At 46.3% G+C, this 24252-nt stretch overlaps 1 protein-coding gene across 4 annotated transcripts in view; it reads left to right on the plus strand.

Annotated features, from left to right (window-relative positions):
* Nucleotides 1-22650, plus strand: part of Dnajb6 (DnaJ heat shock protein family (Hsp40) member B6) — a 57452-nt gene extending 34802 nt beyond the window's left edge. For 2 of the 4 annotated variants that reach the window (XM_048440163.3, XM_087907537.1), the window contains exons 6-9: nucleotides 1481-1612; nucleotides 3064-3205; nucleotides 4286-4356; nucleotides 17383-19445. In XM_048440163.3, the coding sequence (XP_048296120.3) occupies nucleotides 1481-1612; nucleotides 3064-3205; nucleotides 4286-4356; nucleotides 17383-17771 (734 nt within the window). In that variant the 3' untranslated portion in view covers nucleotides 17772-19445. Of the gene's footprint in view, nucleotides 1-1480; nucleotides 1613-3063; nucleotides 3206-4285; nucleotides 4357-17382; nucleotides 19446-21330 lie in introns of those variants that run through there. The other 2 variants (XM_048440164.3, XM_085691086.2) reach the window with 2 other exon arrangements.
* The last annotated feature ends 1602 nt before the right edge of the window (nucleotides 22651-24252 follow it).

Raw genomic sequence — 24252 nt, forward strand, 5'->3', positions numbered from 1 at the left:
CATCTTACTGCAGGCACACCAGATGCAAGAACATCAGTTCTTGTTTTGTTTTCTTGTCATTTATGTGTCTAGACTTTCTGCATGCAGTTGCGTTTGAAAGTACGTAGTGCATGATTTTTCACAGATTTCCCACTTCTCCTAGGGGGAAATAAAAGCACTAAGGTAAGTATAAAAGGAGTAACTGGGCTGGAGAGATGGCTAGGCTTACAATATAAGGTATTAACTATAAATACTATGTTGTTAGTTGCCATAATAAAAAACTGAACTTGCTGCTGACTTTAGATTGTAGTGCTGATACATGTTAGATGTAGAGCATTATTGCTGAGTCATTTGATCAGCGCTCCTCCCCCACTGTTTCTCTAGCCATGGCCAGTATACCAGGCCGGCTGCTTTGAACCCAGATCCTCCTGCCTCTGCCTCCTGATTGCTGGCCACCATGCCTGGCTGTTTAAGCCTATTCTTTTCAGGTGCATCATCGTGTTTTCAGTTAAGTGATGGTCATTTGTCTCAGGCAGAGTATTTTAAGATTCCACTGGTCTTACAAAAATTTAAGATTTTTGTGTGTTCCTATGTCTTGCCTGCCTGTGTTGTGTATCACATGGGTACTGCCCCTGGAGGCCAGGAGAGGTTGTTGGTATCTCCTGGAACTGGAGGTGAGATGATTGTCCACCTGCATTCCATGTAGGTGCTAGGAACTGAACCTGTAAGAACAACAGATGCCTTTAACCTGAGTCAGCTCTCCGGCCTTATTTTGTAAAAGTTTCTGAGCCGTCACATTGAACAGAAATGAGAAAGGAATTCTTGGGACAGCTTTATCAGGCTTACCAGCAATTAACATCCACCTGTTGCTGCTCTATTAGAGCTTTTGTAGACAGGTTTGTCTGAGATTCAGAGATGTGTGTTTCAGCTAGTACTGAAGGTGTGGACCACTCTAAATTATTTTGGAGAAAGCATCTCTGGCTATCTCTGGACAAGTATCTAAGGTTGGAGGCTGGAGAGATGGCTCTTTCCATGCAAAAGATTGGATTCAGAACTCAAGTCAGGCATCTCACAACTGTCTTTTTAACTCCAGCTCTGTGGTGACAGGATGCTTTGGGCCTCTGCTTGCACATGCACCCAACAAATACAAAGACGTGTGTACAATATTTTCTGAGGAGCCTAATTGTATGCTGAGCAAAAACCTTTGTTGATTGGCCTTCTGAAGGCTTGATAAAGAGCCAGTGTTTCTGGATACATTATTCTCGTTATGAGTCTGGTCATTTGCTTTGTGGCAGTGGATTTTTTTTTTTTTTGAATGACAAGCAGTTAGTGGAAGTGTTGGGCATGTGCTCCTGACGTGCTAAGAGCCATTCTCTTATTAAGTAAGATTTTTGTTCTTAATGGACTAATGTATATCAAGACATTAACCTATTTTTCTTCTCCTAAGGAAAAAATAAACTTGAAATTATTTTTATAACACAAATTTTCATTTGTTTCTTAGAGGACCCATTTGATGAATTCTTTGGGAACCGAAGGGCTTCCCGAGGAAATAGAAGTCGAGGTACAGGCTCGTTTTTCTCTGCCTTCAGTGGATTTCCTTCCTTTGGAGGTGGATTTCCTGCTTTCGATACAGGTATTAAAGCCCTAGATTATTGAGTCTTTTAGCTAGCACAGTTTGAAGTTTGTAGGGGACTGGGTAAGTGGGTCTCTCTCTGCTTGGAAATCTATTTCCTGTCCAGAGGGTGGGTGTGTAGACATTAATGTCTGTAATCCTGTATATGACCCTGGATGCCAGTTGAGGAAGATTTATTTATAAAGGGTCAGGTTGGGGTTTGTAATGACACCTTGTCTCAACATAAGAAAAGCCATGCCCACCACTGGGAATGTGGGGCATGTAGTTTCCCCTGCATTAAGGTGCTTATGAGGCTTTGCCCCAACTGTGAAGTACACGCTGGGTTTTCAAAGTCTGTATATAAGAAAACAAAGCCATCTTGGAAAAAAGTTCTATTGTTTTACACGAGTAATTGGGCAAATGCATGCCATTTGGGTTTGTTTAGAGACCAGAGGGAGATCTCCTTCCACATGGGTTCTTGGTATGAAACTGAGGTCATCAGGTTTTTGTTTTTCAAGGTAGGGTTTCTCTGTGTAATAGCCCTAGCTATCCTGGAACTGGCTCTGTTTACCAGGCTGGCCTCGATCCGCCTGCCTCTGCCTCCCAAGTGCTGGGACTAAAGGTGCACGCCATCACTGCCGGGCTCGTCATCAGGATCTACTGACAAATGATGCATCTGGTTGCACCTTAGAGTGGTTCTTAACCTGTGACTTGTGACCCCTTGAGCTTGTTAAACAACGCTTTTGCAGGGTCACCTAAGCCCATCAGAGAACATAGATATTTACATTCTGATTCGTAACGGGTAGCAAAATTAGTTATATAGTAGCAATGAGTATAATTTTATGGTTAGGGTTACCACAACATAAGGAACTGTATTAAGGGTTGCAACATTAAAAAGGCTGAAAACCACTGCTCTAGAAAAGCTTTAGTAATAATAATATTTGGAAAAAGTAAACAAAACTATTGAGATTTAATTTCGTTGTTTTGATGCTCATTTCCTGTGGGCACCACCAGTCTTAGAGCTTAAATGATTTGAGACATCCTTAAGAATGCGACCTGTATGATGTGAACATTTGGGGAAACAGGAAAAGTTCTAAGCCAGGTGGTGGTGGCACACTCAGGAGGCGGAGATCGGGGGGGGGGGGAGCGTTACTCAGAGTTTCATGTGACCTGTTCTACAGAGTGAGTTCCAGGGCTACACAGTGAAACTCTGTCTTGAACCCCATCTCCCAAAAAAGTTAGAGATTACTTGTATTTATGTATGTGTGGGGACCATGTGGCATGCATGGAGATAGGGAGAACATTCAGTCTCCTACCGTGCTGGTAGGGGCTCAGACTCAGGACAACTATTTCCTTAGCCCACCAAGCCATCTTACTGGCCTTCTTTGAGGCTTAATAAGTTTTGTACTTAGTAATTTTGCATGAATACTTGACATATGATGCCTTTAACTGTATTTTCTGTTTCTTTGTAGGATTCAGTTCGTTCGGGTCACTAGGACACGGGGGCCTCACTTCATTCTCTTCAGCATCATTTGGTGGCAGCGGAATGGGCAACTTCAAATCAATATCAACTTCTACTAAGATAGTTAATGGCAAAAAAATCACTACAAAGAGGTATTTATTAATGAATCTGTTTACTTTTGAGGTACTGACGTCACCTAGACCAGAAACTCATTTAGACCAAACTGGCCTTATATTCACAGAGAGCCACCTAACTCTTCCCCCAGTGCATTAAATGTTCAGTCAAGATCTTGAAGTTTTTGGTTGCAGTACTGTGGTTGGAGGTTTGCGACACCACAATTGTTCTTGAAATGCAGGATGTTGCCCACAGAGGGCAGGTGTGCCTACAAACTGAAGCCCTTATTATTTTCCCATTTAATTTTTTTCCTTTTTCCAGTTTTTGAGAGTTGCAGACCTGGATGACCTTGAGCTCCTTATCCTGCCGCCCGTCCTCTGGCCATGGGCTGGCTGTCGTCATGCATAGCACATGAAGCTTAGTATTCTTAGTTGTTGGAGTACAACAGGACAGTGTTTCATGTGCTTGCTCTGCACATCTCACAGAGCTGAATTTCTAAATCAGCTAAAGCTTTAGAGTTTTTTGCTTTCACTATTTGCTTAATGTTGACTTTGAGGCATGCCACCCTGATCCTGTGTGACAAGCTTCCCTGGCATTGCCAGTGTTGAGGAGAGAGTGGCTGCCTGAGTAGGAAAACCCTAATGGAGCAGGGCTGGAAACCAGGGTCCAGGAGCTTTGCTGCTTAGCCACACCCAGCCCAGCGCTACTCTTTGTGGTTAGTGACATCTTGGATATAGTTAGCAGATAGATTTACAGTATTTATAGAGTCCAAACTTAGTTTTGAAAGAACATGAATTTTGAAAAAGAACTGAAACACCCCCAATCCCCACCCCCACTCCCCCCTTCCCCAACAGGTTTCTCTGTAGCTTTGGAACCTGTCCTGGAACTCCCTCTATAGACCAACCAGGGTGGCCTCGAGCTTATAGAGATCCACCTGTCTTTGCCTTCCTAGTGCTGGGATTAAAGGTGTGTGCCACCACCGCTTGGCAAAAGAAACTAGAATATTATGAAAGCTTTTTTTGTGTTTGTAAGGATGAACCTAGGGCCATAAGTTTGCTAAGCAGACTCTTTCTGGATCTCAATTGAACAGAGGTTTCTAAATGAATCATTTCTTACAGAATTGTGGAGAATGGTCAAGAAAGAGTAGAAGTTGAAGAAGACGGACAGTTAAAGTCCTTGACGATAAATGGTAAGGAGCACCTGCTACGCTTGGATAACAAGTAATTCAACGCACGCATTTAACAGAAATGTTAAACCATAACAAGCACCATTTGAGGAATAACAGGAACTTTTTTTTTTGAAGATTTCAAACGAACTCGACTTTCTGTATAACTGTACCTAATCTAAAGTATTTATAAAACAGCTCATCGGAGCCCCTATTTGTCATAGACTTTTGAGTTTGTTCTTGGGACCACAAAATAGGACCATTTTTTTGTGTTTAAAATTGTTGTAACCTCTGTATGCACTTTGCTTTCAACAAAACAAAACAAACCGTAATCCGAGGTGAGACCTGTGACTCTTGAGTAGTGCTAGGACGAGATTGTTCTCTGACACCAGCATGGATCTGCTTCCCATTGTGTTGAACTGTGAGTGAGTAGTGGCAGCCTGCTGTAAAGCTAATGTTGCCAGATGAACCTTCTGCAGAAATATTTCAATTTTATTTTCAGTATTTAGTAATGAACGCTATTACTGCATCAATGGTAATACATTTCTGGTTTAGTGTAAATTAAGGATGTTTTCTAGTTGTGCATGGATGCTGGCAAATTTGTCAGTTCTGAAAATTGTTTAAGTATGTAATGTTAAGCTTAGGTTTAAGAAAAACTGGTAATTTGGGTCTTTGTCATTTGCTTAAAAAAAATAAATGCGAATGTGTTTGGTGCATTCTTTCATGAGTGGGGTCTGAAGCCTTCTTGTGTCTGTGTGATTTTGTGCCTGGGCTTCTAGTATCACTTTTGTGCTTCCTTCAGTCATGATGGATTCTGAGTGCAAGTTACATACAGCCCTGTCTTCAGAGTGTACGAAGACTGTAAATAACGACCAGCAATTTAGTGTGGTGGGAGTGGGGGTGCTCAGATTATATGAAAGGTGTATAAATAATGAGAAACAGTTTTGTAATTTGTTGGGGGATTCGTTCTGGGGATTCGATCCAGGGCTGGGTACAGGCCAGATAGGCAGTTACCACTGCTATTCCTCATCTTGTCCTTTTGAAATATCTTCTAAACAGCTCAGACAAGTCTTGAACTTGAGATCTTCCTGCCTTCACCCTACATGCTGGGATTATAGGCATGCTCCATCATGCCTTGCTATTACAGATCTTAGTGTAGCAGTTTGTGCAGGAAAGGAACCGGTCCAGAAGTTTTCATTGAAAACTGTTGTAGTTTTCTAGTATATAGTTTGCAGACTATCACTTCAGGGCAGTGCACATGAAACATCATAATAGAATTAAAGAGCCAACAACAACAAGCGTCTTGTTTTTCATCCTGTAAAAATAACCTTTGGTTATGACAGTTTTAGTTAAAAGTTATGTGATATTGAACTAAACTTGCATTTAAGCCCCACCCTGTCATTTAATAAGTGAGTAGTTACAAAAATTTCTCCTGGAACTGTAAGGATTCTTGACACTGTCTGGAATAAGGAATAGTCCCTTTGCCACTTGGAAAAGGAAGGTCTCACTTTAGTGTTTGGTCTTAGAAAATCTGACTGGAAGCTTGTGGGGGTCAGTTTGAAAGCTTGAAAGCTCAGTTTTTGTACAGGGACATCCTCAGAAGCTGACTATGTGCAGAGTTCTTGCATAGAAGGTTCCTGCCTGAGTTCTGTAAATTTTTTCCCCCACTCATTTTTCTTCTGTGTCCGCCCAACTTGGTTTGAGTCAATTCAGTGACTCACGTCTGTTTTTTTTCTTTTTTTTTCTTAAACAAAAATTCTAGGATCAATTCAGAGCTGAGTCACTGATAGGATATATAACAAACATTAATATGGGGTGGCTTGAATTGTGAACATTAAGGGCAGATTTCAATAGCAACGTGTAACAATTTGGCCATACACCGATGTTCTTAGCTTGTGTGGACTCCTTCCAGGTGCTCAGGTTCGAGGTACAGTGCATGAACCTTTTGGCAACAGCTCTAGTTTTTATTCATTATATATGTGTGTGGCCTCTAAAGGAGTAGCCTCTCTTATCTCTTCCAGGATTTCTTTTTTGGGGGTGGTGATGGTAGAGAGAGAGTCTTGTGTTGTTCTGTCTTCAGCCCATTCCTATCCCCTCCCTGCAAGTTCTGGGATGATCTCCATGCATGCACTGTCAGCCTCCCCTTGTTGTGTTTTGTTTTTGAGTTGGTCTCATTATATATGTAGACCATATGTACAAACTGGTCTACATATACAGTATAGCCCACACAGCTCTCAACTCAGATCCCTGTGTGCACTGTCACTCCCAGCCCTTTTGAGGGGGCTGGGTTGAGGTATTTTCTTCATGTAACCTTGACTGTCTAGAACTAGTTCTGTATACCAGGTTGGCTTCAAACTCAGAGATTCTCCTGCTTCTCCCTCCTAAGTGCTGAGATTAAAAGGTATGTGCCATTACTACCTGACTGCCAGCCTTGTTTTTTTAACTGTATTGTGGGTAGAACCCAGAGATTTGTACATGGTGTGCCCAAGCTGCATTCCCTAGCCCTCTTCCAGAATATAGTCTCAGATTCTTCTGTTAAATTTTTTGTGTTTGTAGTTTGGTCTTTCTGTCTTGTTGGGAGTTGAGGAGACAAGCCTCACTGTTCATTAGACTGGACTCAATTCTTCCAGTAGCCACTGCGCTGTGATTATAGGCACTACACCTGACCTGCTGCTTGAGTTCATTTGCATTACTTGCATGTGCCCTGGAGATGACAGGGCACAGTCTTTGAATTGCTCACCCTAGCATGTACCACCAATACTTGATTTCATCTATCTGCTAGCACAGAATAAATCATAATCTCAATCTCAGCTGTGTAGAGAGTTTGAAGACACCGTATGAGACCCTATTTGGCATGGGGAAGAATTGCCATGGCGTGTTGAAACACCTTTCTAAAAACTTTTCTTTAAAAAAAACAACAACAACAAAATCAGCTGGTGGTGGTGGCACACACTTAATTCTGGCAGAAGCAGGCAGATCTCTGAGTTCGAGGCCAGTCTGGTCTACAAAATGAGTTTCAGGACATCTAGTTCCAGAGAAACCTATCTCAAAACAAAAAAAAAAAAACAAAAAACAGGCAAAAACCCCAACAAAACAAAACAAACAAAAAACCATTTTACATTTGTGTTTGTGTGTGCCTGTTTCCCTATGTGCAGCGTACACATGTAAAAGTCATTTTATGCGTGAGTGTTGCCTGCATGCATGCTTGTGTACTATGTGTGTACAGTGCCTTCAGAGGTCAAAAGTGGCAAGATCCCCTGGAATTGGAGTTACAGACAGACAGTTGGCTAATGGTTGCTAAGAATTCAGTTCTGGTTTTCTGGAAGAGAGGCCAGTGTTCTTAACTGCTGAGTGCTCTCTCCAGCTCCCATTCTTGATTTAAAAATATATATTATATATAATTGTAAAACTAATGTCATTCATTAGGTGTATACTTTTAGGTGACAGGGTATAAAATAAACTTTGTATGGATGTTTTGCCTACATGTAATGTCTATGCACATGTATGTTTGTACTATGCATGTCTAGTGAGTGCCTTTGGAAGCCAGAACAGGATGTTGGTTCCCCTGAACTGGGGTTTAGAGTTACAGGTAGTTGTAAACTGCCATGTGGATGCTGGGAATAGAATTGAATCCTTTAGAAAATGAGTACTGTGACTACTGATCCTTCTCCACAGCCCCAGGATTATGTGCCTCTGTGAGTATGCACATGTGAGTGTACGAAACTCATGGAATCCAAAAGAAGGTACCTGATTCCCTGGAGCTGCAGTTGTAGACGGTGTTGAGAAGGTTGCTGTGGGTGGTAGGAACCAAATTCAGGTCTTCTGGTAGACTACCAAATGCTGAGCCGTATCTCAAGCCTACTGACAACAGCATGTTTTGTTACAGGCTGCTTTTAGAAAGTGTAGTGCACAAAATGTGTCCTTTTCCCCGGTTTTGGGGAAATAGATTCTGAAATTTATCAATCGTCTCTAGGAGTTTTTGAAATAATAGGGCAATGTTTCCATTTTGCCCTCTGGTAGCCAGATTCTAGAATGAACTTGGGAGGCAGGGGTGTATCCTCCCTCCCCCATTCTTGATATTGATGTAATCTATTGAGATAGTAAGTACATCAAGGAATGGAAACACAGGCTTCCTCTTAATTTATCAAGAGTGCATCCAGGTTTGAATCCTCTACTTCTCGTCTCTCTGTTTTATTTCTCCACTGGCTTGTCTATAGTCAACATGTGTGTGTGTGTCTGTCCTGTGTCTCCCTATCCTACAAGGGCTATGCTCTCTATTTATCGAGCATCATGAAAACATGCGTTCTCCAGAGACTTTTCAGCAGTTTCACAAGGGAAGCCGCTACATAACTACTGCTCCAGATGACTCAGAACCAAACTCTTACTCTGAGAGCAGATTTATAGCCCCATCCCGTGTTGGTTCCTCCCCCCCCCCCCCCCCGCCCCCCTTCCGTTTCTCTGTTTAAGACTGGCTGTCTTTGAACTCAGATCTGCTCGCCTCTGCCTTTCAAGGCATATATCATGACCACCCAGCATTATTTTGGTTTTAGGGGCAGATTTTCAACTGCTGACCCTTTTCTCTGGCTCTTAAATATGTTTTAAGCTAAAGAATTTAAGTAGCAGCTGATTTATGTCCAGAACCTGTTTCCCTTTCTCTGAGCATGTGGCAGAGGGCAGTGGAGTCTGGCTTGACTGTTTGGGTACACAGCTGCCTCGCCTGGGTTCCCCATAAAGCCTGGCTCTGGTGCTAGAGGGCACTCCAAGAGGCGTTCAGGAGTGGCCACAGCTGTGGGGTGTGGGAAGTTGCTAAGCAGCACTGTCTTGTGCTAACTGACAACATTTGGCCTCAGTCTTGGGAATAGTTGGTGTTTTTAAAATGCCCATTAAGTCCCAACCCTGCCTGCCTGAGGACTGACTGGGTTATGACCACCCTTACCCAGGGTTTTTGAAGGATGTGAGCAACATAGTTTTAGGGGAACAGCATCACATGGAACAGATAGCTTTTCTGTGTAGAGGATACCAGCTCCACTGGGACTGCTGGAAGTAATTTATCTTTGTCCACTGTGACTCAGGAGGTTCAGGATGCTTGTGACACACAGCTCCCAACAGAAGCTGGGCATCTCTTGTCATCAACTATGTGCTTTTCATAGTTCTTAACCATAAAGGCAGGGTCTATGTCCTCACTTGGTAGCCTAGGCTAGCCTCAGTTGTGGTGCTCATGACTTAGTATCCTAAATGCTGGGATTAACAGGTATACGCTGTCAGATCCAGCTCACTGGTTATTTTCATTATCAGTTTATGTCTCTGGCTTCAAAGGTCATTTAGTAAGTAGCTTTAGAGATTGTTCGTAAGCCTGAGAATGTGAATCAGTCGTGTGGTATTTTTCTAGCCTGTGTTAGAAATAAACTACGCCCTGTTTGAAAGTAATACCTTCAGGATTCCTTGGCTCCCAGGTCTCTGATAAAATGTTGTTTGTACCTACTTGTGTATTTCCTACTACTTCTCCATTTGCTTTAATCCAGGTTAGATCATGGCATTCCCCAGGCTAACCCTGCTGTCCCTTGGCACATAGTTTTCTCCCTCCCTCCCTCCCACCCTGTTATTCCATGTTGCCCTTATACATTTCCTCGCTTGGTTTTCCCCCTTTGGCTGCTGTGTACTCGCTTCTCTGTTCACATGTGTGTCCTCTCCCAGTTGCTCCCCATTCTGTTTGTTCATTTGAGACTGACAGCAAATAACTCTTTGTTCCTCTTAATTTGAAATTTTATGGCTGCGTTTAACAAGAACAGATTGTGTCAACCCTGTGCATGACACATGCCAGGCACCAACTGTGTGACTTCCACCTTGTGGACCAGCAGGTGATGCAGGTGAAATCTCAGGTTACGGTGGCAGTAGTGAAATTGACTCCGTGTCCTTGGGGAGATGGCTGTGTGAAATCATCAGTATACTCACTTTCAGCTGGACTCGGTGACATCTGAAGTCGTGCCACACTCATGTGACAGCTGTCACAGCTTCTGAATGACCTCAGTCTCTTGGCTCAGAACATTGGCAGGTCATGTGTCTGTTTTAAAAATTCCACTTAACTTGTTCAAAAGCAGGATATTCTCTGGTCTGTTTCCCAAGTGAAAAAGAAACATGAGCTCCTATAACCAACCTTTGTACGCCAACAATTTGGATATTTACATTACATAAATTTGACCTGGGATGTGCCCAGTGTATGACTTGCCTTAGGCATTGGCTTGGATCCCTAGCACCAAAACAACCCTATTAAAATAATGAATGGAGCTGGGTGGTGGTGGTGCACGCCATTAATCCCAACACTCAGGAGACAGAGGCAGGTGGATCTCTGAGTGCTGAGCTCAGCCTGGTCTACAGAGTGAGTTCCAGGACAGCCAGGGCTACACAGAGAAATAACCCTGTCTTGGGAAGAAAAACAAAACAAAAAGTCAACAATAACAACAAAAAAAAAAAAAAAGAAGAAAGAAAAAGTCCTAGAATTGGCTAGAAGAAATGCCAAATTTGTAATTGCGTATGAGTGTTTTGGCTGCATTCATTTCTATGCACCGTGTGCATGTTTGGTGCCCATGAGAATCAGGCTACAGATCGCTAAACCAAAACCTGTGCAGTGGTGAATGCCCAGAGAAGAAAGTGAGGTAAACAGCTAATGTGGGAGACTAGACAAAGCCAGGTGTGGAAGCGGTTTGGTGACAGTTGGCACTCCTAGATTGTTCTCAGGAAGAAACTGGTGATTCTGGGTGGGATGTCCCTTTGTGCCCGAGAGTTTACTATAGAGAACGCTGTGACGGGACTGTTGCCCCGATCTGTAATCATGCTGGCATCGGTCCTGAACCTTCCCTGCTTGCTAACACACTACCCAGAAGGCTATGTTCTTGGGTCTTGGTGGTTTCCCTGGTTTTGAAGGATTGCTAGGAGGACCTGGTGTTTGTTTCAGTTGTGGAACATTTTTTATTAAATTACCATCGCTTGTATGTACATGTGCATTGTATCATACACATGGAGGATAGAAGACAACATGCAAGAGTTGGGGACTTCAGGAAATTCAGATCATTAGGCTGTGTGGCAAGCACCCTTGCTCTGAGCTTTCTTGCCTCCTTTGTCTGTATAAATCTTAAAGATGAAACACATTATTAACATTTCAAAGCAGGAGGCTTTGTGTGTGAGATGAGTTAAATGTAGCGAACTCTGGGATCCTCCCTGACCCACACGCTTCCTCCTGGACACGTTAAAGCTGGCAGTGGGGAGTACACAGACATGCTGGCTGTGGGCCTTGTATATGACAGTTGACATCAGGGACACGTCCCACTGGAACTTTTATGTCTTTTTCAAGTCAGGTTCTCAAGTTGCCTATCAGAAGCTCCTAGTCAAAATATTCCTTGTTTGGTTCCTTGGATTGGGCCTCTCATGCATATAGGCCTTTGGAAGTCATGAACTCACTCTGCTTCCAGGCACATAGCCTTAAAGGTTGGTCCACTGACTTGTGTCTGTTTGAGGGCTGGGGTATCTGGGATGAAGCTGGGGTGCAAAGTGTTTGTTTGTCCCAGGGTGGAGGAGGAAGGCTTCAAACCATGCAGGTTTGGGCAGATTTCTTGGGTCCAGCCACCTTTCAGAGGAACCTGAAAGGTGGGACAAAATCTCTTGTTTGAGGTGAGGTGAAACTGCTTGTCTGTGGAGTTGCCCTTCCTCCCCTAGGCTTCTGATGGGTCCTGTCAGTGCACTTCTATACAATGAGTTTCTGATAAGGGGACAGAGCAGAGCTGGTCAGTCGGACCGCTTCTGCAGTCTTTAAATGTGAATGTTGTCCAGCCTCAGACACTGCAGATTCTGCCTCCCTCACTCTTACAGCTGCAGCACTGCTATGCATACTAGGCTCCTGCACATGCATCCCCGGAAGAGATCAGTACAGCAAGCCATAGTGCGGGCTAGGACCACATCTTCCTAATTCCTAAGAAGTTATGGCAGTGGTTCTCAACCTTCCTAATGCTGCAACCCTTTAATATACAGTTCTTCATGTTGTGGTGGCCCTCGACCACAAAATTCTATTTAGTTTCTATTTCATAACCATAATTTTCCTGCTGTTATGAATCTTAATATAAATGTCGGCTATGCAGGATATCTGACATGCAGCTGCTGTGAAAGCCATTTGATCCCCAAGGGGTCACAACCCACAGGTTGAGAACAGCTGGTTTATGGTGCTGTTTCTTCCATGGATATTTCTTTCATTTTGCTCTCATGGATATTATGAAGTTCACCCTTGTTTACAGGATTTCAATCTTTTATTTTTTGGGTCCTGGGTATGGATCCATGATCTCACGTTGCTAAATTAGCACTCTTCTCCTCTATCCTCCCCTCCCCCCAGCTACTACTACAAGCCCTTGCTGTACTTTTCAAGATTTGGTCTTCCAGCCGCTGGAACAGCCTAGGGCCTGGGAACATATCCAGTCTGTGTTTTGAGGGCCCTGCGGATGAGCTCTGAGCCCCACTCTCGGTGCTATGATCCAGCTCTACCTGATACTTGAGGCCTGATTTGGTGTGTCAAGGGGTAAATCCGGATGGGAGTGGTAGGGTGGCAGTGCCACATGTGATTTTACTTTCCTAAGGAAGCCCACCAGCAGCATGGCCAGGACACGGCCACCATCCTGTCTGCAGGCTGCAGAGGGCGCTGAGTCGGACAAGGAATGAAGTCCTTCCTGTGATGGGGCTGTTCAGTGCAAAGCATTACTTCTGGGTTCTGTGACGTCTCCCTGGCTACTCTCTGATGGGGTGGCAGTGGAGTGTGTGTGTGTAAACTGGAGTGATACAGTTTGTGCCAGGAGATGAGGATGGCTGGGGTGGTCCTCCTCACCTACCAACTTCTCAAAGCTAGTAAGACCTCTCCACATTAAGGGATAAGGATGAACGGTGTTGGAGCCTAGGTGCTTGCTGTCATTTGAAGGTGGTGATGTGGGTTCCCACTATAACAGGGCAGATAAATCATCAGAACTCTAAGCCAGCATCCTGTGTGAAAAGGAGTTTAGTTTCCATGGACTGTTGTTCTATGGGCCCATAGAACACTTGTCCAATACTTCTGCTTACAGGGTAGCCATGAAGACAAAGACCAGAGGGTTCAAGATAAGTGTTTCTGAAACAATACCAGAAGGAACACATGGGACAGTGTGAAAGTCACAGCATGGTACTTGTTACTCCTTTGCTGTTGGAGCTTGCAAACACAAAGCAGTCTGTCCACAGAACCATCTGTATTGGGGCTAGGTCCAGGCTGGGTGCTGTGGTCATCAGCCCAGCCCAGTTTCGTTCACAGAGGAGTCAGACTTGGTAATGTCCCAGTGGTCCTCCTGTGTCTGCTGTGCTCCAGACTGCTAAGTGGAGAAGCTTCAGGACTCTTGTCACAGCAGCCAGTTCATTGATTTTGGGGTGATTTGGGAGGACAGCAGGCTGGAAGGAGTGCTTGGATAAATGGATAAATACATGGCAAACGAGCCCTCCTAGGAAGTGCATAGTGAGAAAGCCGGAGCAGAGTAATAACCTACATCTGGTTATTTCCCACCTCTGTTTCCATCCCCGGCACGTCAGTGTGAGGGACCCCGTGGCCCATGCTCTCCAGGGCTGGGCTAGGGGATTTCCTAGTGGGGGTTTTCAAGGAAGCCCTGAGAGCTAAGGGCACTCTGCACAGGAAGGTGACAACCACAAGAGGGGTTGTGGGCATTTGCCGTCCACCACTGGGCCCTCAAGCACAGACCACATATGCCTGAATCCTGAGCTACTGGTTTGGTAACTTCCTCTATTGAGAACAAGGCTCGGGTTCTGGAGGATGGTGAGGCACAGTGTGTAGTGTTTTTGCTCGGCTTTCTGCAAGTTTTCTAAAACTTAGTTCTTTTTAAAATTATTACACATTTATTTTAGTGTGTGTGTGTGTGTGTCTGTGTGTGTGTGTGTGTGTCTGTGTGTCTGTGTGTACGCATGCACCAGTGTGCGAGTGGAGATCAGAGGACAACTTGAGATTTGGTTGTCTTCTTCCATCACGAGGGTCCTGGAGATAAGACCCCGGTTACCAGGCTTGACTTGGTGGTTTACCCTCCGAGCCATCTTGCCCTTTGCCAGTCCTGAGACAACAAAAGCCAGTGTTCTCTGCGTGGTTAGTTGTTTCACTCCACAACATTAAACAGAGCTCTTTGAAGGTATGCTGTGTATTCCCAGCCTGGGGGAGGTAGGGGTTTGGAGTGCAGAGAGCCTACTGGGAAAAGGAAGTGGGCCATCCTCTCAAGTGACTGGCTTCTCGCTATAGATGTCCTAGCGAAGGAAGCCAGAAGCGGGAACTTGCCCAACCGGAGTGGTGAGCTTGTAAGACAGCTCCACTGAGGACCATTGCCTGTAAAAGTCTGTCGGGGAAACTTTACTTATTTCTGTTGGGGTTGAACCTTGTTGGGTGTGTCTAGGTGGAGCCTGCAGATCCAGCAGGACTGTTGGTAAGGGTGTTCCTGAAGCAGAATGTGGGGAACATCCTGTCTCCTCTTGTGACTGGATGTGAGCCTGGTAAGACCCGGCTCTGGGCGGACCCGAAAACACCCATCCTGGTATTGAGGTAAGTGAGAAGAGCAAGAGGCTGCTATCCTGAGGCTTGGCATCCCCCTCCCCCCAAAGTTTTGTGGTGGGTATCATACACATAAGAAAGTGGTTTCCTTCATGAGTTACACGCGATCAACATGCTCGCCCTCCCTTTCTCCTTCTACCATTCTTCCCTCTCCTTTTATCAAATATGGGGTGTTGCTCAAACTGTAGTCTAGACTGGCCTCCAGTGCACTGTCATTCTACCTCAGCTTCCCCTGTTGTGATTACAGGCGAGACATGTCTGTCTCGTGTCCATCATATATTTATTTGTTGGTTTATTATGGTTTTTCGAGACAGGCTTTCTTTGGGTAGCCTAGGCTGTCCTGCAACCAGCTCTGTAGACCAGGCTGACTGGCCTTGAACTCACAGATCCACCTGTCTCTGCCTCCCAAGCCTTGGGATTAAAGGTGTGCTCCACCACCCCCTGGCTCTTACTTAGTTTCTAAACATTCCATGGAATGATTTCACAGGTGTTCTCTGCTCTGGAGAGGACAGTCTGGCCTGGTGTCTCTGGTCTTCCCATGTGTTTCTCTGGGCACCAAGGACTGTGTTGAATGCTCAATCTCTCTGTAGTATTGGGGTGACTGGCTAGCTGTGGGGCACTCCAGGGATAATTGGCAATACCTCCAAGGGACCAGTAAGTGTTCACATTATTCTCCTACATGCCATCATTTATGTCAGTCAGATTCTGACCCTTGTCACCACTTACCTGCCACATTAGGGCTGAGTAGTCAGGAAATGTGTTCTGGGTTGGGTGTTTCAGAAACCCCATGGGGTGGTGATAGCCTCTGTTGCTCCCCACAGTATGCCCTTCCCTCAGCAGTCTTGGGAAACAGTGCCTTAACATGGCGTGCATGGTGATTTTCTTTTCTGATGGTCCCAGATCTCAGGCTGTGGTCTCATTCAGAGATGTTTCTTGTCTACAGATGAGTCTGTGGACTCACAAGCTTGTCCATACCACATCTTGTCCTCAGTTCAGTGCAAGAAGTGCGTGACTTAGCAAGATCCCCAGGCTCTAGGCCATCCCCAGGACATAGAGGATAGGTGTGAACAATGCGGTCGAGATTGGTACCTCTGGACAGGCTATTGCTGCTGGATTCCCTTTGTGCATGGTTGGCTAAATGGAAGCAAAATGGTTGGGGAAGACTTCTTCACTGGATGCCTGTAAACAACCTTGACAAAGCTTGCAAGCTCAGTGCTCTGGACTTCTTTTTCCCCCTTCTGTTTTGAGACAGGATTTCTCTGTGTAATAGGCCTGGCTGTCCTGGAGCTTGCTTTGTAGATCCTAGGATTAAAGGTGTGTGCTACCACCACCACCATTGGGTTTGGGGGTTTAATGAACCTTGTAACTGTAGTCCCAGGGTTGATACTTGACCCCATTTTTAAGATTCTGTAGAAATGTGTTTCATCCTGTGTAGGGCTGCTGTCTCCACACAGTGGGAAGATGGGTAGGTTCTCTGTTATCTATCAGGCATGGCTTCTCCTGGGTTCATGGGAGGTGTCCAAATGAGAACTGGGGTACATTACTTTACATACTTCCTTGAGCAAGTGCCTCCCAGTGCCAAAAGGAGCAGCTACCTGTAGGGTGTCAGTGCCTGTCGTGGTTTGCTACCAAAGGATGGAGACACTACTGCAGGTCTCTTGCTGAGTTGACACACAGACTCTGAGAGTTGGTAGCAGGGCAGGTGCTCATAGGTGAGCAAAGGTTCACCCTCCTGTCAGCTGAGTGTCAGAGAGCCATTCGCTGCCCTCAGCTTTAGGGTTGGTACAAATTGTAACAATTCAAAGTTCTAGGGAATCAAAGTCAGTCCTTTAATTGTTGCTTTCTTGTTTTATTTTCAGTATCCATTTAGCGTGTAAAACCTTCAGAACCCTTTTCTGTTTCTCCAGAGAGACAGCTTTCTGAATGATGATGGGAGAGTGTTGAGAGGGTGTATTGAGCCGTGCTGGTAGCTCTCTGGGAGATTGCCTGGGGCCTGGCTCTACCCTGCAGACATGGTGGGCAGAGAGAGTGTCAGCATTCTGACTTCTGCAGTCCTCCTAAGCCACTTGATGCTTGTGCAGAGGTGATATGTCCTATGGACATGCCTGGGCTGAATCTGGTGCCTTTCTGCAGGGCTGCATTATCCCGTTGGCAAGAACCATCTTAAGCAGTATCTGCCAGGTCTTGTGCCTTGATTGTACACTCAGAATCTAGATGATGGCATTGCAGCAGAGACAAGACAGTTGGTTTCTTTGGGGTTTCCATCTGGGAAGAGAATGTTCTGGCCCAGCAGTGCAGAGGCGAGCACGGACAGTTTCTGTTCTTAGAGAAATACAGTGACGCTCGAGATTGGAGCCCTCTCTGGGGGAAGAAGGTGGGTGAAGCCTTTTGCTCCCAAGGGAGGGTTGCAGCTCACAGCTCTCCCTGGTGTGCTGTGCTTTCAGGTGTGGCCGACGAGAACGCCTTTGCAGAAGAATGCCAGCGGAGAGGCCAGCAAATACCAGCTCTGGCCCCTGGCCCGGCCCCAGCAACAGTACGGGCCCCCTCCCCGACCCGGCCCCCGGCCCCAGCTCCAGCCCCGACTCCGGCCCCTTCTATCAGCACCCGCACACAGAAGCCACCCAGGCCTGCCCCGACGGCCAAACTTGTGTCTAGAAGCAACTGGGAAGATGAAGAGCAGGACAGGCAGCAGGTTCCTGGCAACTGGGATGCCCCCATGACCTCAGCAGGTGTGCAGAAGGGAGCTGGTGTGGAGCACCCCCAAAGTGGTTTGCCCCCAGACCCAGGACAGCGAAAACAGCAATCAGGCCTATGTTGCTGCATTCTGACCTGAGCAGGCTTGGGGAGCTGGGGGAAGGTGCCAGGCCTGCTGAGCAGGGGTAGAGGAGATCCCTGCACCCAGTTCACCTCCCACAGCTGCTCTATGGACAGCCTAGCTGCGTGGTTCAAAGCCAACCCCATGATTAAAACGGGGGTCCCAGTATTCTGATGTGTATGGAGTATGTTGTCTGGGTTTAGTTGATGCTGAGGAAATGCTTGATGCTGCTTCTATCCCCAGTGGCTCCTTTTTATAATTTTGATACTAGATCTTGAGATTTGTCACTTAACCTGATTTGCCCAAGGCCACTTGCATACTTATGTTAGCTTTACTTTGCAGAAAGAAAGATACAGCCAGTAGGTTCCCAGTAGAGTGCTCTCAGGTGAGCCACTGGTGAAGGTGGAGGCCTGGCTCCTCCCTCAGTGCTCATGACGGGATTGTCCACTGCCACTGCCCAGCTCTACCCTCAGCCAGCAGCTTGTATATCTTCAGGAGCATTTCCTGTAGAACATTCTGGATGGTCAGCATGTACACAAAGAGCTTTCCCAGTCAGGCCCAAGCCCCCTATCAGTGTAGTTTTATGGCCCAGAAGTGAGACAAGTTTGTGCCTATGGCTGCACAAACTCAGCAGGCCAGACTGCAGAGATTTGGCTTGATTGTCCATATCTGATTGTGTTGCAAAGTGCTCCAAGTAGGAAGCAGGGAATGGTCAAGTCTTTTGCTTCCCAGAACTTTGTATTAAAGTCAAGCCCCCAAATCCCTTTAGGTTCTCCTCAGAGGAGAATGAAGCAGAGAGCCCTCTAGGGTTTTACAAGCAAAAGAAAACATACTATGTACAGTCCCCAATGGGTAAGGCATTGCTGGAACTGGGCAGCAAGCATATAGTTACCCTGCTGTGGGGAGATGCCAGCGAAAACAGATGGGTGACTGGGACATGAGCTTTGTGCAACTGAGTGACAGATGGGCAGGGTTGCCTGACTGCATAGGACGCTTTCGTGTGCCTCAGTGGCTATGGACACCTCCCAATGTCCACTCCCAGAGCTCCCAGGAGAACTGGGAAGGGCGGTGGGAGGTCAAAGCAGCAGACTTGTAGATTCTACCCCCCCTCCCCCCCCATCCCCTTCATGTTCATTTGTGAAGGCATCATAACGCTGACCCGTGAGTCAATCTGGTTTCTAGAAGGTGCGTAGGGACAGGCCTGCCTGCAGAACTTGTTCACAGGTGCGCAGGCCTCCCACCACAGGATCTGGACAGGAAGTGTGACTGCAGCAGATGGCCATTCTCTTGGCCCTGGACCATGCCTGTTAAGCAAAAAGTGATCAGCCAAGGCCAGAGAATCTGGAGACAGTAGAGTAGTTGAGTAGTAGGAATAGCAAATCACTCTCCCCTTGTTGCTTGGTCAGTACTGATCCAGACCTTTTCTGTGTGTGTGTGTGCGAACTAGTGAGACTAGTAGAAATTCTTGGCCTAAGAGTCTGGAAAAGCTGTGAATGAGGTGATCGTCCTGTACATCCCCGAGTCTGGAGTCAGAAGCATATGGCTCTGGGTGTAGCCCTGTCCCTTTGGGAACCATGATTTCATATAGAAAAGTGTGAGCAGTCCTGCACTTACCTTCTATAGAAAAGCATGTGAGCAACCCTTCACTTAATTTCTATAGAAAAGTGTGAGCAGCCCTTCACGTACCTTCTGTAGTGAGCAACCCTGCACTTACCTTCTATAGAAAAGTGTGAGCAGCCCTTCACTTACCTTCTATAGAAAAGCATGCAAGCAGCCCTTCTCTTGCCTTCTATAGAAAAGGGTGTGATCAGCCCTTCTCTTGCCTTCTATAGAAAAGCGTGAGCAGCCCTTCACTTACCTTCTCACTCAGAAATGATGACTCATTTTGAAGTGGGGTTCTCCAAATTGCCACCTGAGCTACATGAGAACTTGGGTTATCAACAAAGTGAAAACAAACCGTCGTGAAGGACTTTAGAAACTTAGCTACGGTTCAAAAGTGGTTTCTGGTTTCCACAGCGACAAAGCCGTAGCCTCTGGGCAGCATAGCTTGCTCTGTACTGCAAGCCACTGTCCTCCAGGCAACACAGAAAGCTTTGCAAAGTCTGGTGCTCTGCTTTTGGGATCAGGAGGATTAAGACCAGACCTTTCCCCTTAAAATTCTGAGAGCTATGTTGAAGAACTAAGATGATCTGGGCCAGGCTTCCTGCCTGTGTAGCCTTCAGTGGTTTTGCTGTTACTGTTAGTTTTATAAGTCTTGGGCAAGTTTGAAACTTTGTGCAGAATTTCCCAGCGGCAGCTTCCATTGGCTGTTGGCCAGAGATCTGTCAGGTACAGTCTAGATGAGCCAGGCCGGTTGGCATCAGGATGGGGAGTTTCTTCGATGAAAGTGATTTTCACTGAGGTGTCAGTCCCCCAGGAGTTTCATGGCTTGAACATTGTGTGTGTGTATGTGTGTGAGAAACTGGATTGTCCATGTGCTGGGTAAGCTCCGTATCCCTGAGCCTTGGATTTAGTATGTGTTATGTTGACTTTTTCTTTTTTCTTCTTTTTGGGCTATTCTGTGACCTTTAAAATTTGTGCTGCTGTACTTCTTGGAGAAGGGATTAGTGGCATTTTTCATTTGTGTGTTTTGTACACAGCATTGGTCTGTGAACTGTGAAGAACACATGGCCATTAAAAATGGAAATTATCCAACATGAGGAAAATCATGAAGGAAGGAGTAGACTTATCCTTCCTTCTTGCTGAACTTGACCCTGCCCTGTGTACTGCTGTGGAGCATAGACCTCTTCACAGGGCACGACTTGTAATTCAGAGAGCTGGGCCTTGCATCTAACTCTGCTGCTGGCCTGCATCTTTGCGCCACCACCTGCCAAACTAATTCATGTGCTAAGATTTTGGTGGATCTCACTGTGGGAATTTTGAGGTGTCATTGGGCCTGTTTTAGAAGTTGGGGATCTGAGATCTCTTGTGGCCCTTCTTCAACATGAGGCCCACATCCTACCTGCTTCATTGTGGCCAGGGTCTAAGAGCTTCTGCAGGACTGAAAGCAGAGCCCTTCATTGCTGGCTCATTGGAAACATCCAGAGACTGAGCCTCCATCCATCTACTGTGGGCTTGGTTGGTAAGGTTGTACTTACTAGCTTTAATGACAGGAAAAATGACAGTGGTTTTGTTTTCAAGGAAGAAAAATGGTCTGCCAGGGAGAGTGGACTGTCCATTGCAGAAGGGAACTGTGGAAGGTCTCTGATGGACCCGGGAGAGTAGGTGACAGGGCTGTGCATTCTGCAGGTAGGGCCTTGGCAGGGCCTCTGAGGATTCTGTTGCACAGAGCTGGTTCTGTGACTGGACTGCTGGGTAAATGCAGGATGCTTGCTGTGAGTAGCACTGTATGGTAGTCATGTTCTGTGAGTAATATGGAAGGTCTTCAGCCTGCTATTCCATACAGTTGGTATTTTCATGTGGACAGCATGAGTGACTGTTCTGTTGTCTCTGTCCATGGGGAAGTGTCTAGTGAGTGACGTGCCTCATGGGGAAGCAGTTGTTGGTGTGCTGTGTTTCACAAGCCATGTTTCCTTAGGGCTCAAGGAAGGTGGCAAGAGGAAGAAGCAGAAGCAGAAAGAGGACTCGAAGAAGAAGAAGTCGACCAAAGGGAACCACTAGGCTGAACTTGGCGGTGGCAGCCGCTGCAGCCGCTCTCGTGTGTGGTCCACACGTGCACGGCAGCGGCATCCTTTCGGTGCTGCTTCGCTTAGCAGGATTATGGACATATGCCCACGGATCGGTAGGATCAGGGGTGTTGGAGATGGAGGTGACAATCTCGGGGCCTGTATAGTGTAAGCTTGTGACACATCCTCAGCCTTGTTAACTCTGCTTTTCCCCAGCACTAAATTCGTAGCATTTTCCTCTTGAGTTGTAAGGATCTGCCTCATTCTTTTCAGCAGTCCGAGCTCTGCTCCGCGCACTGAGGTGTTTGTAGCTGTAGGAGTCCAGTAGGGCCCAGTAGGGAGCTGGGTATGTGTTCATGATTATCTCCTGGCAGCCGTACAGTGGGCAGTCTTAGTACAGCGGAACTTAACAGGTAATGTAAGCTTCGCCTTGAGCCATGGGTGTTAGGGTGCTTTTGATTCAGTACTCTGGCAACATAGGCCGTCATGAGCCACTTCAGATATAGTCTTTCCTTGTACTTATTGTTCAACTTTTAATCTTCTCCAGGTAGTCAAAAACTGACACCAAATGTAGTTTAGATTTGGGGAAATCTCATCTTTTCTTCTTGGATAAATATTTGCCCTGCAGTCAACAGGTTTTGCCTAGCAATACCATTTCTAGCTTTCGTAGGTCAGTGCTACTGGCTGTTTACACACTCACACAGGTGCATGCAGAAAAATCAGCTACCGAGCAAGAAGCTTGACCTCAGTTCTTCAGATTGCAAACACTACCCTTTCACATCGTCCTGTCACAGATTCATGCCATGCTGTCACCTAACCTGCCGTTTGCACTGTGAGCAACAGGTAGTTCCGATACCGTCCCATTTCTGGACTACACGTGCCTCTCGACCATGAGGATCTGTTGCTTGGACTTTGTCTCCTTGGAAGAGAGGGCATCATAAAAAGTGTTGGTGGACTTGAGGTGCCAGCAGTTGGGTCCAGCAGTGTGGAAAGGGGGAGTTTTGTGAGTCACAGGCACTGCTATAGCGAGGAGCCTGGGACAGAGTCACCTGAGGTTTGAGGGGATGGCCACGAAGCGTTTGCTGTGTTTGCTTGGTTTTGGTGGGAGGTGGTGTGGGCAATTATCATGGAGTGTGAATTGGTATTAATGTGTGTTGTGGAAATGTCACCCACAAGGCATAATGTATTTTAGTGCTACCAACGTAAATAAAATGTAAACGTCACTGAGTTCAGCTCTTGTGTGGTCATTCCTTGCCTGCAAATTGAACTGTTACTATGAAGAATAAAAGTAGATCTTGCATGTTTTTTTTTATGCACAGTTTTATATATTGTTACTTTGTGTGTGTGTGCAAGGGTGCGCTGTGGTGCATTTGCAGACAAAGTCAGGACAGCTGTGGGGGTTGGTCCCCTCTTTCCATGTGTGTCTGGGGCCCAATGTAGATGGTCAGACTTAATGGCAAATCCTTTTTTTTACCCGCTGTGCTATCTCACCAACTCTACATTTTTGATTATGAAAGATAAAGTGACATGTTTGGTGCAGAAGATGTGTTTGTATCGCATACAAAGGACAGTTGTGAGCATGGCCTTCTGGACATCAGCAGCCTGAGTGAGCATGCTGGAAGCCTGGAGGAGAGATCCCTTCTCATCCTGGCCCCATGACTCAAACAATGTATTGCTCAAGTCTCCAGTACTGAAGAGGAGGGTGCTAGGATGCATGTGTGAGAGACCACTTCAGGTAAGGCTCTTTGGCTGCTCAGCCCGCAGCTTACCTGTTGATGTCATGGTTGCTCCTTTAAGGCGAGCCACAGGCGTGTAGCCAGTAGGCACACAGTGTTCGTGTATGTGTCGAGTTTGCATGTGTTTAGGTAGCCTGGCTTTCCAGAGGAGCTCAAGTCCAAGGGCAGTGCTTCCCTATGCTGCTGCAGTGGGACAGCCAAAAGGGAGGAGCCAGCGCCTGTGCAGGGCCCACTGTGTGCCAGCATATGCTTAGGTGAGGAGACCCAGAGAAAGGCTAGGGCTGCTGGCCCATACCTGGGTTGGGGCACTGCGGAGTCAGCCCTAGGTGTTTAGAAGTTTGCAGTGTGCCGGTCAGTCCAGGCTGATCACTGCTTCTTGGTGTGCCAGTGCAGGATCCTTCTAGAGAGGTAGCAAGTGTGGCACACCATGCTGCTTGGCAAACGCCTGCGCATCTCAAGCAACACTGTGTGTACAGGCTTGTCTCTGGTCTTCTGGGCCTGCCTGGTACTGCTTGGTCCCTTCCACCCTTGGTGATGGGCTTCAGAGCCCGCCCACCCTCTGAGTGAGTATAGTCATTTTGAACACAGTGAAGGCCCAAGGTCTGAACCACAGTGTCTCACAACTGTAGTGCAGATAGAGAAGCCTGGGAAGTGATGCTGTTCTCTGGAAAGGCTCTCTAGTTTTTACCCAGTGTTTCAGCAACACTGCAGAGCAGGCTGAAGTCTGAGCTTGAGACCAACCTGGTCTACATGGATAGTTCCAGGCCAATCAAGGCTACTTAGTAGGACACACCCTTCCTGCCCCAGTCCCATTCCACCCCCCCACCCCGAAAGAAAAGTTGTAATATATGGCTTGAACAAGGTTTTACTTTTGCAGATCATTTGGGAGGGGACCAAGTTTATTCCATTGACTTCTATATTCAGTCCCTGCCTGCACCCCTTCTCAAGGTTCTTCACTGGTGTGTGTCCTACCTGCCAATGGAGGTCATTTGGTAGCCTCGGATCTAGGTCTGGAGCAGCTCTTCAGATTTCCCCATTCCGGTATTCTGCTCTAGAAATGATGCTGAGAATGTCCTGTGTGAGTGTGCTCATGGCTAT

This window comes from Myodes glareolus, chromosome 6 (genome assembly GCF_982192425.1).
Source record: "Myodes glareolus chromosome 6, mMyoGla1.1, whole genome shotgun sequence".
Taxonomy (NCBI): Eukaryota; Metazoa; Chordata; class Mammalia; order Rodentia; family Cricetidae; genus Myodes; species Myodes glareolus.